At 38.0% G+C, this 19,281-nt stretch overlaps 1 protein-coding gene across 1 annotated transcript in view; it reads right to left on the bottom strand.

Annotated features, from left to right (window-relative positions):
• Positions 1 to 14,082: 14,082 nt before the first annotated feature.
• LOC112005715 (MAP3K epsilon protein kinase 1) overlaps positions 14,083 to 19,281 on the bottom strand; it is a 49,517-nt gene continuing 44,318 nt past the window's right edge. The window contains exons 20-24 of the mRNA XM_024038013.2: positions 18,638 to 19,026; positions 18,383 to 18,517; positions 16,203 to 16,609; positions 15,685 to 15,799; positions 14,083 to 14,504 (exon numbers count right to left, since the gene is read on the bottom strand). Coding sequence (XP_023893781.1) covers positions 14,328 to 14,504; positions 15,685 to 15,799; positions 16,203 to 16,609; positions 18,383 to 18,517; positions 18,638 to 19,026 — 1,223 coding nt within the window. The 3' untranslated portion in view covers positions 14,083 to 14,327. The remainder of the gene's footprint in view (positions 14,505 to 15,684; positions 15,800 to 16,202; positions 16,610 to 18,382; positions 18,518 to 18,637; positions 19,027 to 19,281) is intronic.

Here is a 19,281-nt window from a genome sequence, read left to right as displayed (position 1 = left end):
ACCTTTCCCTCTACATAAACCTTCCAACCTGAGCCCACTAATAAAAAGAGGAAGTGAGACCAAAAGGGGAAGGAGGTAATAGATGAGAGAAGGAAATCTCCATCGAAGGAGGCCAAGGCTCAGAGGGGGGCAAACATGCCAAGGTCGCATAAACCAAATCCTCCAGTGAGGGACATTACGTCAAGGAAGAGAGACCAACAAATTGAAGTCCCAGCCTGGACCCCTTCCATAGTGCTAGATGAAGCTCCTCTTCCGAGTGATGTCTCCATAAGATACTTCCAGCAGGGTAAGGCTGGGTACATAGCCAATGCTGTGAAGCAGGCCCTACTGCTTCCCTCCGACATGGCCGACCTTAGGTCGACGAGGAAGCATGAAGTGTTCCTCAACCTAAAGAGGGATCTCGCGTTGGAAAGTCCTTCACCCAGTTTTTTTTTCTTCTTTTTTTACATTCAAAAATTACAACCCTCTTCTCTTTTCTCTTTCTTTTTTTTTTTTTGTTTATTTTATTATTATACTTCTTTCCTTGATAGGCTACTCAAGTCGTACATAGGACCAAGGAGATAGTAATCTTCTCACATAGGCAGATGAAGGGAGATGAAGTGAGACACATTGCGGTGGTGGATGCCTTCAACGTGGTAGAAAAAAGAATATAGGAGTTGAACAAGAAGCTAACTGAGGCAGACAGGGACAAAAAGAGTACTGGAGCTGCCCTGAAAGGGGCTGAGAGGCAAGCTGAGGGTCAACAAAGGCAACTCCAGCAAATCGAGGACCAACTGGCTACCTCCAAGGAACAAATCGCGGTCCTTAAGAAGAAATTTGAGGAGGCTAAGAAGGTTAGGGATCAAGCCAAGCAAGAAGGGTATGATGTGGGGTGGCAAAGACCGAGGAGGCCTTCAGAGCTGAGGTTTCGGAAGTGTGTAGGAGCTACTACCTCCAGGTGTAGAACAAGGCCCTTAACCAAGCCAGGGTTGAGGCCTTCTCTGTCGTTAAGAGAGCAGAGAGCATATACTTCCCTCCTGCCATCTGTGCATCAAGCTTTGCCGGCTTCAAGGCTGATACTGCCTCTGAGGAGGAAGATATTGGTAAGGATAGCCTGGCCAAGGCCCTTCTCTCTTCTGACAGCCTTTCCAAAGAGGCCGAGTAGCCTAGGGTTATTGAAAAAGAAATAGACGCAATCAAGGGATTGGCCCCTGATGCCACAAAGCCACCAGCTACTCCCTGGGACCTCCCTAAAGAGAAAGAGGTCCCTTCCAAGATGGAGATTGTCCTGGCAACTCTCCTTGTGCCTGCTAAGTGGGACCTCAAGGGTAAGGGCCTAGGATCCTCAAAAGCAGCACTCACCCAATCTACCAAGGACCTAGCAAAAGACTATTGTAATAAAAAAGTAGTTTTTAGAGTAGCTTCTCTTCTTTTTCTTTTTTTTTTTTTTTCCTTTTTACTGTTGTTTGGTTTCTAGAATTTGTAATCAATTTGCCCTTTTGTAATCAACTTGCCTTTTTCTAAGGCTTAACTTAATGACAATTATGAACCTTTCCTTTACTCTTATGATATTCATACAACTCCTAACATAGTTTCTATTTCACTTAACACTTAACCAATACGAAAATGAGACACAACTTCATTTAGTTATTTGCATAAACGATAATATGTTTACAATCTCAACAAAGTATATCCTTCACTTCAAAAACATACCTTAAGCAGAATTAACTCAAAGGCCCCTACATATCACTGGATTTTCTCTTAATTTCTAAACATGGTGGAGCATTTATCCCTTCAGGACTCCACATAACCTTCCACTTAACAATAGACTTAAGGAATTGTAGATGACAATTAGCTCATGAATTGATAATGAAAATACTTGCAAATGCTTTATCTGATGTTCAAAAGTGTCCTTTTGACTAAGTTACTACAATGAGAGTCTTTGTTATTTAGCATGGTAAGACTGAATATTAATTTTCCTAACCACAGAACCTAACATGGCCAAGGTTTTGTCTAGTATTCTCATAGTCAAAGGAATGTTAGCTTACCCAAGATAGGTGGTCTGAGAGACCGGATCAAACCATGGTTCTATTTAATACCTAGACAAACAATAAGAACTATTAATTTGCCCAAAGTATGTGGTCTGAGGAACCAGGCATGACTAAAGTTCTGTTTAATACTTAGACAAATGATAAGAAATATTAATTTACCCAAGGTATGTGGTCGGAGAAGCCAAACATAACCAAGGTTTTGTTTAATACTTAGACAAATGATAAGAAGTATTAATTTATCCAGGGTATGTGGTCCAAGGAACTAGGCATGACCAAGGTTTTGCTAAACACTTAGAAAAATGATATAAAAATATCAATTTACCCAAGGTATCTGGTCCGAGGAGCCAGGTATGATCAAGGTTCTGTTTGATACTTAAACAAATAATAGGAAGTATTAATTTACCCAAAGTATATGGTCCAAGGAACCAGGCATGACCAGGTATGATCAAGGTTCTGTTTGATACCTAAACAAATAATAGGAAGTATTAATTTACCCAAAGTATATGGTCCAAGGAGCCAGACATAATTAAGGTTCTGTTTAATACTTAAACAAATAATAAGAAGTGTAACGTATAATGTCATAAACAAAAATATGGCAGAAAAGACTTTCATTAATAATAATACTTTCGCAGGTTATTTACATTCCAGGAGCATGGTACAACATTTTCATCTAGATCTTCCAGATAATATGCACCTATTCCAACCATCGAGGTGATACAATATGGCACTTCCCAGTTGGGCCCTAACTTTCCCCATGCTAGGTTCTTTGTAATACCCAAAAATTTTCTTAATACCAAGTCTCCTGGCGCTAATGGTCTTAACCTCACATTTGAGTTGTACCCTTGCTTGAGCTTATGTTAGTATGCCAATTGAACCATGGCATTTTCTCTTCGCTCTTCAGTTAAATCTAAACTCTTCTCTAATAGCCCATCATTGTTGCTCGGAGTGAAAAAGTTCATCCTCAGTATTGGGAATCTGGCCTCCAAAGGAATCACAGCCTTGACCCCATATGTCATTGAAAAGGGTGTCTCTCCTATTAACCTACGAGGTATAGTCTGATATGTCCAAAAGATGTGTGGCAGTTTTTCCACCCATTTTTCTTTTGCATCATTTAGCCTCTTCTTGAGCCCATTCACTATGACCTTATTGACAGCCTCAACCTATCCATTCCCCTATGGGTAAGCCGAGGTGGAATACCTATTCTTAATGCCTAGGTCACAACAGTACCTCTTAAAGGCTTTGCTATCAAACTAAAGACCATTGTCCGAGATAAGGGAATGAGGGATCACAAACCAAGTGACAATATTTTTCCAAAAAAATCTCTTGGCATCCACGTCCATGATATTTGTCAATGGTTTAGCTTCAACCCACTTGGTGAAGTAATCCGTGTCGACCAATAACCATCTCTTATTCCCTACTACCTTAGGGAAAGGCCCTACAATATCCAAGCCCCATTGATAAAAAGGCCAAGGGCTGGACAGAGGATTGAGGACACCCCCCGGTTGATGAATGTTTGGAGCAAATCTTTGGCATTGGTCACACTTCTTTACGTACTCTTGTTCGACCACCAATATCCTTGAATGAGGGCTCTGTGAGACAAGGATTTACCTCCTGTGTGGCTTCCACAAATCCCTTCATGTAACTCTTCTAGGAGTAGCTCTACTGCCTCATGGTGTATGCATAAATATGGCCAAAAAAAGAGTGCTTGTACAACTTTGGTCCTCGGACAGCCAAAATTGAGGAGCCTTTCTCCGCACTTTATCAGTCTCAGACTTCCCCTTGAGCAAGATATCCTCTTTAAGGAATAGCACAATGAAGTCCATCCAGCTAGGTCCCACCCTAATTTGATGAATATGGACCATCTCTCTCTTCATCTCATTAGGTTTGCACAAGTCTTCAACAAGGATAACCCGAGGTAAGCTCTACGCCGAGGAGGTTGCGAGAGTGGCAAGAGAGTCAGCATGTATAATCCTACTCCTAGGATTTATAGTAAGGTAAAGGACTCGAACCCTGATGTAAGCGCCTAACTAATTCAAAACTTTTGCATTCTCACATCCCTGGCCTCCAACTCCCCCTCTGTCTGGCTTACAACCAACTCGAATTTGAAAATATCTCCACCGTTTTTCCTCCCATTTTCTGAACCATAGTCATCCTTACCAATAAAGCCTCATACTCAGCTTCATTATTTATGGCCAAGAAACTTAACCTTAAGGATTTTTCAATAATGATCTTCTCAGGAGAAATTACAACTAGCCCAACTCCATATCCTCTTTGATTTGCTGCACCATCAACGAATATTCTCCAGGATAAAGGCTCTTGCAAGGAGACATGCCAACTGATTTTCTATCCATGTTCTACTTCTGAACTTCCTCTTCCAATGGGGATTCAGCAAACTTAGCCACCAAATCTGTGAGGACTTGGCTCTTGATAGAGGTGCGAGGCATGTATTTGATATCAAAAGCCTCTAGTATTATACCCTACTTGGCAATCCTTCCTATGTAATCAGCACTTTGAAGTAGTAATTGAAGCGGAAGATGGGTTAAAACAACAACTGTGTGGGATTGAAAGTAGTGAGGGAGTTTACGTGTAGCATATACTACTGCCAAAATAGCCTTCTCCAGTGGTAAATAATGAACTTATACTTCATGCAACGACTTACTCACATAATAAACTGGTCTCTGCACACCACTATCAACTCGTATCAACACCAAGCTCACAGCATAGGAAGCCATAGCAATGTAAGCGAACAAAATCTCATCAACCTTGGTCTGGACATAATAGGTGGCTGAGAAAGATATCCCTTCAGCTGCTGGAAGTAGGGTGTTCACCAAACCGCACAAACCGCAAAAACCGCACCAAAACCACTTGCAAAATGGCATAACCGCACTTCACCGCAAGTAACAATGCACTGCACTGCACCGCACCGCATGATGCAGTGCAGTTTGCAGTTTTATAATATAAAAACCGCACAAACCGCACCACACCGCACCTCTATATATATATATATATATATATATATTAATATATTTATTTATTAATATTAAATATAAATATATATGTAATAAGGAAAAAAGATCAATACATTAATAATTTAATACCCTAGCAGCCACACTTCAACCCAGAGTCCTAGACTACTCACTGCCGTACCAATTGCTTCTAATATTGAGGTATTCATGTGTTCAATTCAAGTTTTTCTTTGTTAAAGTTAATCTATTGGCCTATTATACTATTCACTTAGGACAAGTTGTTAAAGTCAATCTAGTTTACACTTCAATCTAGTTTTTCTTTGCTTTAGACTTGTTTACATTATGGTTTTGATGGATTTTTTAGAAAATTAACTACAAAACCCAAACAATATTATTAGTTAGGCAACGTTTCAAACATATTGCATTTCTAGCAATTCGACTATAGAGGAGTCGATTTTACTGTTCATATTGCCTTTTTTTGTGAGCCACGTAGGAAAGAAGTCGACTTCAGTGGAGTCGACTTCTACACAAAGAAGTCGACTTCAGTGGACTCGACTTCTTTACAAAGAAGTCGACTCCACTGAAGTCGACTTCTATACAAAGAAGTCGACTTCACTGAAGTCAATTTCCCTGTGTAGAAATTCAAAGAAACCTCACAACCAGAGAAGCGTGTTCTTCGTGCTTCGCCGTACCCGAGCGTGTTCTTCGTGCTTCGCCATCGATGTTACTGGGTTCGTCGGGGTCTGATGAAGAAATCGGCGCCTGGGTTCGTCGAGGTTTGGTGAAATCGGCAACTGGGTTCGTCGGCGCCTGCGTTCGCTTGCTCGTCGGCGCCTGGCTTCGCCTGGGTTCGTGCTTCGCTTGGGTTCTTCGCCTGGAATGCTTCGCCTGGAAGCTAGTTGTGTGGACCTGGAGTTGGTGGGTTTTTGGGGAAGTCGACTTCAGTGGAGTCGACTTCTTTGTATAGAAGTCAACTTCACTGAAGTCGACTTCTTTGTACAGAAGTCGACTTCACTAAAGTCGACTTCTTTGTGTAGAAGTCGACTCCACTGAAGTCGACTTCTTTCCTACGTCGCTTGCAAAAAAAGGCAATATGAACAGTAAAATTGACTCCTCTATAGTCGAATTGCTAGAAATGCAATATGTTTGAAACGTTGCCTAACTAATAATATTGTTTGGGTTTTGTAGTTATTTTCTAAAAAAACCCTGGTTTTGATAATTGAAACTTGAAATTAGTAGGCATAACTAGAATTGCTTTGAGTATGGGTAAATCCCTTTTGCTTTGTAACTGGTGTTTCACATAAACTCTTTACTTCATATTCTTGATCTAAAATGAAGACTGAAGAGCATTAAATTTTGATAGTTAAATCATTTAAGTTGCTTGCCACTCTACCATATTCAAAGTACTTGACTTCATTACATGTTTGATGTATACCTGAGAATTTGAGATAGTGATATTATTGATACATTTTGAATTGTTTGGTGATATATATGTTGAATTTTTATATAGTAGGTGAATTTTTATACACCGCACCGCACATATGACCACAAAAATGAGGTGCAGTGCGGTTATGATTTTGGCTAAACTATAAACCGTACTGCACCACACATGTGACCGCAAAAATGAGGCGCGGTGTAGTTATGATTTTGGCTAAACCGCACCACAAAGTGCAATGCTAAAAATGGCCTAAAATCGCACCGCATCACACCGCACTGTGAACACCCCTAGCTAGAAAGCTAGGACACACTCCTCAGTCCACTCAAATCCCTTCCACTTATTCAACAACTAGAAGAAAGGTCTGCACCTATCCGCTGATCGAGAGATAAATCGGTTCAAGGCGGCAGTCATTCCTGTTAATCTCTGGACTTCTTTGGGATTCCAAGATGGCTATAAATTGTTAATTGCTTTAATTTAGTTAGGATTGATCTCAATTCCACAATGAGTGATCATATACCCCAAGAACTTTCTTGAATTAACACCAAAAGAGCACTTAGAAGCATTAAGGTGCTTGTGTTTCCTCAATATCTCAAAGATATTCTCGAGGTCACTAACATGCTCGGACTCTAACTTACTCTTTACCACCATATCATCTATATAAACCTCAATATTTTTTTCCTAACTGTGGCTCAAACATCCTAATCATCATTCTCTAATAGGTAGACCCTGCATTCTTTAAACCAAATGGCATCACATTGTAGTAGTAATTTCTAGTAGGAGTAACAAAAGCTATCTTCTCCTAATCATCCAAAGCTAAAGGTATCTAATGGTACACTTGGAAGGCATCCAAAAAGCTCATCCGAGGATAGCCTACAGTGGCATCCACCAACTGATCTATTCAGGGCATAGGGAAAGGATCCTTGGGGCAAGCTTTGTTCAAATCTGTGAAATCTACACATACTTGCCATTTTTTGCTTTTCTTCTTCAACACCACTGTGTTAGCCAGCCAGTCAGGGTAAAACACCTCATTAATAGCCCCAGCCTGCTTAAGTTTGATCACCTCATCCTTAACAGCATTAGAATGCTCTTTAGATGAACACCGAGGTGGTTGCTTTTTGGGGATGACAACCAGGTTGACATTTAAATGATGAAAAATGAAGTTTGGGTCCACCCCAAGAGCTTCTTAAGCACTCCATGCAAACACATCAATATTCTTCTTAAGAAACACTATCAGCTCTTCCTTCTCTTGAGGAGGCAGCTGAGCTCCGACCTGAAAAAACTTTTCCGAATCATCATTTATAACAATTTTCTCTAACTTCTCACACTTTTCCCCTTCTAACACCACATCTATAGATAACACCGGAATCTTTGATTACTATAAGCCCCCCTCAGTAGAGGCTGAGGACTCAACTTCAGGTTGATGCATAACTGCAGCTACCAAGCACTGCCTAGCCATGGACTGACTCCTAACCAGCTTCTCAATCTGGTCCCCAAATGGATATTTTACTTTCAAGTGTAGGTTGGAAGAAACAGCCCCTAGAGTATGAAGCCAGGGTCTTGCCATAATGGCAAAGTAGAGGGAGTAAGTATCCACTACAATGAAGTTCACCTTCACCACTTCCAAACCTACTTGTACCGGTAGTCTAATTTAACCCTTCGAAACAACTTTCTCGTCAAAGCTTAACAAAGGTGAATCATAAACTATCAAATCCTCAGGTTTCAAGTTTAGCCCTTTTATACAAATCAGGGTACATGATTTTTGCCTCGCTGCCTTGATCCACCAACACCCTCTTCACATCATACCCTTCTACCTTAGGGTGACCACTAGGGCATCATCGTGTGACTATATAGTTCCAACCTTGTCCTCATTCGAGAAACTCAACGCTAGTCAGACCTCCATCTTAGCTGTTTTCAGTTCAAGGGTGGAGTCCTCTACATGTGGCCGAGCTATGGACAACACCCAAGAGGGACGAGAACCAGTCCTCCCCAGAACAGCTAGAATAACATTAATTGTGCCTAAAGGGGCTCTCAAAGAAGCATCTCTCTGAGATCCCAATCCTGTCTGGCCCCTTTGCCTACTGGGCTGATATAAAAATTGCTTTAACTTTCCTTTTTTGACCAGCTACTCTAGATGACTCCACAAAGTTCTACAATCTTCTGTGGTATGCCCTCACTCCTAATGGTATTGTCAATGAAGGCTTTGGTTGTGCTTCATAGGGTCTCCTCCCATCTTATTTGGCCATTTAAAGTATGGCTCATTCTTAATTTTTTTCAAGACTTAATGCACTGGCTCATAGAACACTATGCTGACCACCTGAGTAGCAGTCGACTCAGATTGCCTAGCAAAGTCTCTTCGAGACAGATTATTGTTATATCTATTCGACCTAAAATCCCTCATATTCTGAGGGATAACCTTAGCCTTCCCCTTCCCATGCTATTGGTCCTCTTCTACCCGCTTGTACTCATCAATACTGTCCATAAGCTGGTGCACACTTCTAATAGGCTTCCTTGTCAAAGATTTTCTTAAATCATGCTCGGTGGATAGGCCGACCTTGAAAGTCCTTATGGCTACATCATTGAAATTTCCATCAATCTCATTGAACATCTCCCAGTATCTGTCAGAATATGTTTTCAGGGTCTCCCCCTCTCTCATGGTCATGGACAACAAAGAATCCAAAGGCCGAGAAACTCTGCTGCAAGTAACAAAACGAGATCCAAATGCTCGAATGGGTTCCTTAAAGGAACTAATAGAACCTAGTCCCAGACCATCAAACCATCTCATTGCCACAAGCCCCAAACTAGATGGGAACATCTTGCACATCAAGGCCTCATTCTTGGAGTGAACAGCCATTCTCTAGTTGAAGTGGCTTACATGCTCTACAGGGTCCGTTAGACCATTGTACATGGTGAATGTTGGCTGAGTAAATCGACAAGGAAGTTTTCCTCCTTTAATTCTACGTGTGAAAGTTGATTTGGAAATTTGGTTTAATGCCCTGCTCATAGCATCGCTTCCCAGACCTTTGCAAGATGAGCTCTTATCTTTGCATTCATGGTGGTAATTGTTGACACCCTATTTTGCAACCCGCATTTAACCTCACATGCAGGGCAAAATGGTACTTTCACTTTAAAAATATGCATCTTGATTCTAGCCATTAGACTCATTTCACCAAAATAATCTTGATGTTGTAACGATCAAATCGACTAGTCATAAGCCCTAATTGGACCATTAGATTGAAAGTTATCATTAAATCAAGTTTTAATGGCTAAGATGTACTATCACAAATTGAGTCCGACTATATGTGATTATGAACAATTGATTTCAATTGGTTATAAGTGTAATCAATTTGAGATCAATGATGTGTCATAATTTAATTGGTTAGGACTACATTTTATGGTGAGGTTGCATACACCTAATTAATTAGATAGTTAAATATTAATTATTCAATGAGTAATTTTTGTAATTATCTTTTAATTAGAGTAAATTGGGAACCAATTAATTCTGAAATGGGAGTGATTGGAGCCATTTAATGTTAATTGGGAGCTAATTTGGGACCTATTAATGTTAATTGTGCTGAAACCATTTTCTAACAAATGACCTCTGCTCACTATTTCATCAATATCTCTCAGAATATTTTGAATCTGTGAATGAGATTAATTTTCCCAGAAACTAGACATCCGGGGCTTCAATTTGAGCACAAGAACGAGACAATTCCGATCAGAATTGGGTCAGATATGATTTTTCGAAGTTGGCTCTACAAGCTGTTACAGCAGCTACGGGAAAACCGAATTTTGGCTTGCTCCCCACTCCCACCAATCTCTCCATTTAATGCACCAGATTTTCCCCAAGGCTAAAATGAGGTCTAGGTTCATAATCCTTGTCAACCCTCATTAAATGGTCTTCCATTCATATTCCCTCCACTACTACTATATAAACCCTCCCCTCCTTCATTCCAAAGCACCAAAAAAACCCCCTCTCTTCTCCTCTCTTGAGTTCTAGTGAAGTTGAGTAGTCTTGTCATATCTTGGTCTTCCTGAGACTCAAGGTATTGAGTGAGACTCACTCTCCCTCTCCTAGCTCTTCTTTTCCTCCACCCTTAGGATCTCCCTCAAAAGTCTCCTCCTCCACCATATGGATCTTGCATGAAGGTATAACCTCTTTCCCTAATTGTTTTTTGTGTTACCATGATAAGGGTTTAAGATTAAAGCATGATAGTAATCATTTGAATATGTTTGAATGTTCTTATATGTTCTTCACATGTTCTTGGTTGTTCATCACATGTTCATGCATAAACACTAGTTTTAATCTTAAATCTACATCAAAAATATGAAAAACATGTTTCTTTCATAATTCTTTCAAGTCCTTGAATCTAGGATATCACCATACACACACATTCACTAGAATTTTGTTTTTCAATCCAAGGGCAATGTTTAATAAATTGAATTAGGGTTTATCGCATGCACACACATTAAATTCAACATGTAAATTGATTGACATATTGGATGATATGATATGATTGTTGGCCACCATAGTCTAGAAGACCGGTTTCACCGGGCAAGGTGGGTGCCTAACACCTTCCCACCTTGTAACATAGCCTCCGAACTTAGATCAAGGGTTAGTAGATCAAGTGCTTATCCTTGTAATTTTCAATTTCTAGATTGTAACTAGGAAACAAAGCCATGTACTTTATCTTAGATTGTATCTAGGACCAAAGCCATGTAATTTCCTATGTTCAATGTAAATTCAATTTCAAATTAATAAAATGACGAATTTTTTAATTATGGTTTTCTTATTTTTCCAATAATTAAATAAGTGGCGACTCCATTGTAAAACTCTTAATCTAAAGGGGAAAATATAACTAGTCGAACCTCCATTTTGAGAGGCAATAACACGACTCCACCCATTCACGTAGGTTTGGCTCAACATTCATTAAAAGGGGGCCGGGGGCGCGGTCTTTCACAGTAATCCTCATCACATGAGAAAGATTCACTGGGGGGAGTCCTCGACCTGGGCCTATAACTACCATCTCTATCATCATTAGAAGAAAAGTCAGAATTTGAAGGAGTCCTTCATCGTTCGCAGCATAACCTCCTTCACAAATGGTCAATCTCCAGCTGCATGGTGCTAGTAGTCTCTTCATGAGAGACGTGACTCTCACTTTGAGATTGGCCCCTACTAGCATAGGTGGTATGCACACTAACCTCCCGATCCCTTCTTCACTTAAGATTGAGAAATGATTATGACGTTGGGACCCCATAAATTCCTCCCTATTTGGCCCTAAACCTACCATAACTAGACGTTAAATTCACCTAAGCACAAGAAGTTCCCACAGACGGCGCCAATTGTAAGGACACAATTTGGTTCCTAAGCCCAAAAGGTAAAAGGATCTAAGCCCAAAGAGCCCAATACAATGAATTTGTAGAGAGTGTGTAAGAAAACTAGGCCCTGATGAGTTGAACAACAATTTAAGTGGGTCCAAATGACAAGAAAACAAAGATAAACTGGTTTTATCCAAAGAAAATCATCCTCGACATAGTCCGAGGAGATTAGTTCTAGTATATATTTCTTTTGAATTTGATTACAAGTTCAATTCTTGTTGCTACAGTGTTTTTCTCTCAATTCTCTGATCCTCTCTTTCATTAAGGGGCTTTTTTCTCTCTTATACTATCATCTTTCTTCCATCTCCACCCTGCATATGTAGATCAAATTGCTGGCTTTGATCCTTGTCCCATTAGCCCTTTTTAAAGTTTCTGGGAGTAGATGTAAGGCTGAAAATCACTATTCAAGTATCGCTTCCACACTAATGCAGCCAGAGAGTTAGCTGCAAAGCATTTAATGCGATAGTAGCAGCCTTTTCCCAGATATTTCTTACCTTTCCCATGTCTCGTTACTTCCTGATACTTATCCTTAATAGTGGAATTGCCCAAAACGTTGCTCTTGATGGCAGGTCAACCCTTCTAACCTCTACACTGTTACAACCGAGTAGAAATTTGTCCTCAGACCACCTTCTTGAACTCTTATGACCAGTCACTTTTCATTATTTACTAGCCCGCACTTCTACATCAACATTCCCTTATCCTCAAACTACTAAGTGTCCTCGGACAGAACCTATGGCCTAATATACATTTCTAGGCCTATCTTCCCTACACTAAGGAACCATAAGGTTTTATTTTAAAAGAAAATATAATTAAAGTGCTACATCCCAACATTTTCACAACAAATCATATGTAGTAAGTTATTATTGGTTTAAATTTAAATTTATTATTGAAATAACTTTTTTATCCAACAATAACAACCTGTAACAACCTACTGCTTATGATTTGTAATGAAAATATTATAGACATAGCATTTCTCTTCAATAAAATGCATTTCTCTTAAATAAAATATAAATAGTTTCTCAATTAATTAATCACATCATTGATTGGGATATTATGGATACAAAACGGAATTTATATCTTTGGTCATGCATATCCCATATACATTCTACATCGTATGGATGTAATATATTTTTTCCCCTCATTGTCACACAATGGCGCAAAGACCCCATGAACCCTTTTGCATGATAGAGTTCTAGTTGAAGCTAAGTAGTAAAATGCTAAAATGTGTGGAAAAACCCAAAAGCACCAACTCTTGGCAATGTTATCCACAACATCGTAATTACCTTTTGGTAGTGAATAAGTAATTATATTGGTCCAATTTTACCCATATCATAAGAAGTTTTCTGTTTGGGTATGAATAAGTAGCTACATTACTATTTACCCAAACTTAAATCAAAAAGAGGAAAAAGAAAAAAAGAAACAAATGTATTTATATAAAACCGTCACAAGAATCCCCAAATTTCTCATAATGCAAACCACGGAGAAAATAATAACAATTAATGGGAAGTGATCAAACTAAAGTGCTAATGCCTCAATTAGTTGATGAAAGGCTTCTCAAAAATAAAAGTTGATGAGAGGCTTAAAAAATATGGCTATGGTATTACAATTTTGAAAATATTCCCTTTCTATTTTCTTTTTTTCTTTTTTTTTTTCTTTTTTTCTTTTTTTTTTCTTTTTTTGGCGCTTTAGAGAAACAAGCAAAAAAGCCTTGAGTGAGTTGGACAAGCAAAGAAAGGAACGAAGGTACATTTTTGGGGAACTCAATAGTGGCGTCAGAAGATAAAAATGGTGTTCTGACTTCTGATACAAATGGCAAAAGGATATTCTAAATAGTCTTGAGTATTACTTTCTTGCAGGTCCTATTCTGGGAGAGAGATTCTAATTTTGACAGCTCTTCAAGTTCAAATCATAGTGGCACGAGTCATCTACTATCTATTTCGCAAAAATCTGAAAAAGCACATGAGAGGAATTGACAAATATATTTGAAAGTTTTGAACATTGAAACCTTCCTGTAAGTTTGAAAGAATGACACTCCATTCCAAACCTTGATGGATAAAACCCTCACCTTCCTTGACGTTTGAAGAAAATAACTCTCTCATTCTTTTTATACAAAATATTATAAATTTCTATAAAATCTTTTTTACCAAAGTTTAACCATGATTAGTAAAAACATAAAATGTTGAATGTCATTTCCCAAAACTTCAAGGGAAGGGTGTAATTACTCCAATTAAATAATAGCATTCACTTTTCAAGTATTTGTAAAGGTTAAAAGTTAAAGGTAGTTAAAATGAAAAATTTCTACTAAGCACGAGAAAAATTCCGTTTCATTGTCTTCTGTTAAGGCAACTACTCCGCCACAATAGATCACAATAGAAACTTTTTTAGCCACACGCATAAAATGCCACAACTCAAGCTCATATACCTTTGTTTTTTTTTCTTTTAAATTAATTGTACGTCTCATATATATAGTTTAGCAAAAATGAAAAGAATATTGGGGGCAAATATTTGGACCAATATTTACAAAACGGTATTTATATGCAGTGCCTTTAGCAATGAAGTAGCCATTTGTTTCACCAAAACTTGGCCCCCAGAGCTTTGCCCATCTCTACGTTCCTCTATCAAATTCTGAAGCTTCTGAGGCAAATCATTCTCCACAATCAGCTGCTTGGGCCGCGGATGGTGCTCATAAACAGCCTGTAGTATCAAAAATTTATGTGCCCATTAAAATTAACTATCCATAGGAGGAAACCACAATTCCAATATAAACTTTCACCAAATATCTAGTAGTAAAACACTAAGCAACGTCTATTAAAATTGAAAACTCATATCAACATCAAAATAACCAAATCCCAAAAAATCAAATATCTTTGCTAAAACTTCCAATCAGAAGAAAACGTAACTAAAACTAGCCACTAAGAAAGAAACTATATGTCCATGATCATAGAAAATCTATTACTTAATAATAATAAATAATCAAAAATCAAAAATCAGAATCAAAATCAAAATCATCAAAACAAATTAGCTTCAAGAATCACATTTCAAGAAAATACATTCCAATGAACAGGCCTGCTAATACAGTATGTAAACAGCACTTTCACACGACAATACGCATGTAATGCACCAATAGTTTAACAGGGGAACAGGCTAAACAAGTAGCCAAGCACATATCCTTTACTATAAAGCTACTCATTCTGTGAAGAGAAGAAATTCTATACAGAAAGTAGAAAAAACTAAACACACAAACACTGTACTGAGCCAACATTGAACAAATATCACAATAATCTCCAATACTAACTTAATCACGCTTATTGCTTAAGCAGCATATGCCCCAAAACACATTTAAGCATAACTTGATCAAAATTCAACCAAAATGTTTAATATTAACCACGTCAAAGATTATTCTACAAATACCTTTGTTTTCTAAAACTATAACTTTATTCTATAAAGGTCATTACCCTGTTGGTCTTGCCAAAACAGGTCCTGGAAGGGAAGATCTGAATATGGTTTCTTCTGGGTTTAATCAGAATATTAATCCCTCTCTTATTTATTTAGTTAATAATGCATGTATACCACTAACAAAAAACATTAATTGAAAAAAAGAAAAGAAAAAAGAACAGTTACACTGACCAACTTTTCATTCATAATACCAATTCCCACCCTCCCCACCCCTTTTTTTTTCTCCCAACAACCCCCTAGAAAAGGTACCACCACTTCCTGACTCACTTCTTGATTAAGGTTGAAGATAAATCAAAAAAGTGCAAGCAACATTTGTCAACTTATAAAGTCATTCTTCGCTCTTGATCCAACTAATATGACATTAAAAACTATGTACAATGAACATCATAAATGAACTGAGAGGGGAAAAAGCTCTCACCTTTATCAGTTTAAGCAGATTAAGGCGAGCTATAGCATCTTGATGGTCCAGTCTTGCAATGAGTAATGGTGTCAAACCATTAACAGCTAATGTTGTATTGATTCGAGATGATTTCCTGCCATCCAGAAATGTTAAGCTGTTAAATCAAAAATGCCCTTGGTGTATGCATGGATCCCTTCCCTTACTGTATTTGTAAACCAAAGCATAGCATACGATAACCATTTGATATACAAGCATGCTACACTATATAAAATTCTAATCCAGCCAAAAAGTTTTTGTTAGGGAAAAAACACGTGGTGACTTGTCCAACAGTTCATTGAGATAAATGATAGGTCACCACTTCAACTGAAGAGATTAATTAAGCCTTTTGATTTAGGACCCAACAATGTATATCAACTAACTCACTTTCTATAAAATTTCTCAACGGGACAACACTCACAACAATGTTAATTTCCCAAACATAAGAAATAATCTAATTCATAAACTATAATATATAAGAAAGAAATGAAATTACGCACGTGATCATTTTCAAAAATGGCTCCAATATGTGTACAAAATGTTGTTCAGGACAGCGTTGGAAGAACTTCACCAATTTCTGAACTGCATCCTTTTTCAACAATGCTTGCTCCACTTTCTTGTTGTCATTGTCGAGAGCTAAGCAAACAGCAATAGAATCCAATGCAGTCACAGACCAAAACTCATCTTCAAGGAGGCTCAAATACACATCCAACCCACCATGGGCCCTTAATTGCTCCCTTGAGTTACGAGATGCATGAGCCATATCACACAGTAAAGGTAATGCATACTGCTTCAAGGGAGAATCCAACATAATAAATTGCATTAAATGTGGAATTATTCCATTTTCAGCTGCTTGTTCCTGTCTCCTCTTATTTATCTTGCATAGATTAAAAAGCGCATTGAGGACCTTCAAGGAAAAAATGAAGAAAATAAAAATCATTAAAATATAATTAGAAACTGGGTAACTTGCAGAAAGTACAATCACTGGGGCAAGCCAACCAAAAAATAAATAAATAAAGGAAAGAATGCTTAAGGGAACATGGACGATATCAACAATTTAAAAACACACTTGTCCATTTAGCAACACAAAAAAGTTGTGATATAAAGAATAAAATCTTGAAAATCAAAATTTTTTATGAAGTTCCCATGTTATTACTATTAAATAACATTAAATAGAATATGGACGACGTCGTAACATAAGACTTGATGCGGAAGACACAAGAAGACTTTCATTTTAATTTAGTAATATTTATGTTTGCAAGTCAATTGTATTTTTATGTTTTAAGTCCTAGTAGTTTATTAGGCTATTAGTATTTTAATATTTGGAAGCAAGTTTATTTTTGTAATAAGGCAATTAGGGTTTCCTACACCAATTAGGAACTAGGGTAGCAATCCTTTATAAAAAAAAAACTATTGTACTATTTTTGGAGATAGTTGATATTTTGATAAATGAAAAAAATGGCCTTCTATTCTCTTTGGTCTAGTGCCGACTCCAAGTCCACCCTAGGTGCTGACTCCTATTGGTTTTCCCACTTGGTGTTGACTTCAAACCAGGCCTAGGTGCCAATTCCCTAGGACACATCCCTTTACTTTCTTGTCTTTCAATTTTATTGTTAAATTGTTTTGGTTGTCCTACACCATTTTTGGAATCAGAGCAAATCTCAATTCCCTTGAAGCATCACCACAGTCAATCCAAAACCATAAGAAAATCACAAAAAAAAAAAAAAAAAAAAAAAGGTTTGTTCACCATCAGTTTCCATCCACCATCAGAAGGTTGTCTCCCCCAAGCCTACAACCCAAAATCTGTCAAAACACCAGCCGGCACCACCCTTTTCGTCCATCTCAAACCACCAACAACACCACAAACCCCAAAGTGCCGCAAGCCCATCTCTACTGCTAGTACCGGATCCAGTGAACCAGAGGTCAAACCCGCAAATTTTCAGTCATTGGAACCAGATTTTCAAGCCAATTAGTCAATTAAAACTAGTTTAGCAATCCTTTATAAGAAAACTATTGTACTCCTTTTGGAGATATTTGATATTTTGATGAGTGAAAAAAATGTTCTCTTTGGTCTGGTGCTAACTCGAGGTCCACCCTAGGTATCGACTCATGCTGATTTTCCTGGTTGGTGCTGACTCCAAGACAGGCCTAAGTGCACTTACATGCTAACTAATAGGTCATATCCCTTTATTTTCCTATCTTACAATTTTATTGTTAAATTGTTCTGATCGAGCTACAAATTTTAGAGAGAGAGATGTGATGACAACATAACAAAGGAATAAAGAAATTAAAATAGGTTTTTAGAGCATATTAGATGCATATGATCATTTCTAAAGTAATAGGTTGACCAAGAAAAAGAAGAGCATGCAAGAACATAGGAGACGTACAAAAGTTTCCCATATGTAAAGCATTTTAACAGCAAATGGCACTTTGTTTTCTTTCTGCTATGTAATAGATTCATTAAGAAAAAGGAGAACACTCGACTAAATGGCAAGTGTGTAAAAATTCCAATAAAAATAATCAGAGAAAAAAACAGGAACTTTGCAGCAACCCTATATCTCATAACTGAACACAATTTTCATTGCATGATATTCAAACCTCAAATCAAGCACAAATGTATCTTTTAGCCTAGCCATGCTTGTTTCTTTTTATTACTCAGACATGAATAAAGAAGGCCCACCTCATGATGTATTTGAGATACAAGGGACCCTTCTTTGAGTTCAAGATTTGGGATCAAATATTTAATGGCTTCTGCACGCTGAAGGTTCTCTAAGCAGTTTGGATCAGTTGACAAATGATTGATGCACTTCAGTATCTGTAAGATGATAATGACCAACAATATTATAAAGCACTGTAAGATACACTGCAACAAATATATATATATATATTTTTTTTTTTTTTTAAACGTACAAAATGGAGAAATTCTCTAACGTACCTTCAAAAGAATTGGAGGTTCTACCCTATTGAACATCTGGAAAAGACGGCTTAGCAAGCTTTGGCTACACATGTATGACTTTACAACTGTATCTGCTTGGGCAAACTCAAGCAGAAGATCCGCCACCTTTTCTAAGTACTCCCTGGCAACATCTGTATTCAATGTCGAAACCATATGGGATAGTAACCCAGAGGATGTTGCACTCCCAGGTCTAGCATTTAGAACACCTGAACCAGATAGTACACCTGATGCTGTCTGAGATGCAATCCCAGATGTCGAAGCAGGTCCCTCATTAGATGCCAGTGATCCAACCTTCTTACTTGCTGTTTTAAGCGAAACTCTAGCACTAGATTCAAGATTTCCATTTTCCCTTCCACGTTGAGAAACATCTGTGAAACCATAAACAACTATTTACCCTCTAAACAAATTTGGAAGATCCTCAAAGCAAAAGCTGATACATATTGCTACTACTTTTACAATGTTAAGAGGGAAAAAGGGAAGACAAGTTAAAATTTCTTTTGGTAGATATGTGCATAAGAGAGAGATGGTGAAAAACAGCTGTTAAGTTCATGCGCCAACAGGACATAGGGAAGTTTTCTGTACGCCTATGAAGGTTTACATAGGTCAATTTCTGGATGAGAATA

This window comes from Quercus suber, unplaced genomic scaffold, assembly GCF_002906115.3.
Source record: "Quercus suber isolate HL8 unplaced genomic scaffold, Cork oak 2.0 scaffold_100, whole genome shotgun sequence".
Classification (NCBI taxonomy): Eukaryota; Viridiplantae; Streptophyta; class Magnoliopsida; order Fagales; family Fagaceae; genus Quercus; species Quercus suber.
Note: the sequence above shows the minus strand (reverse complement) of the source record. Positions and strands in the feature narration are given on the sequence as shown.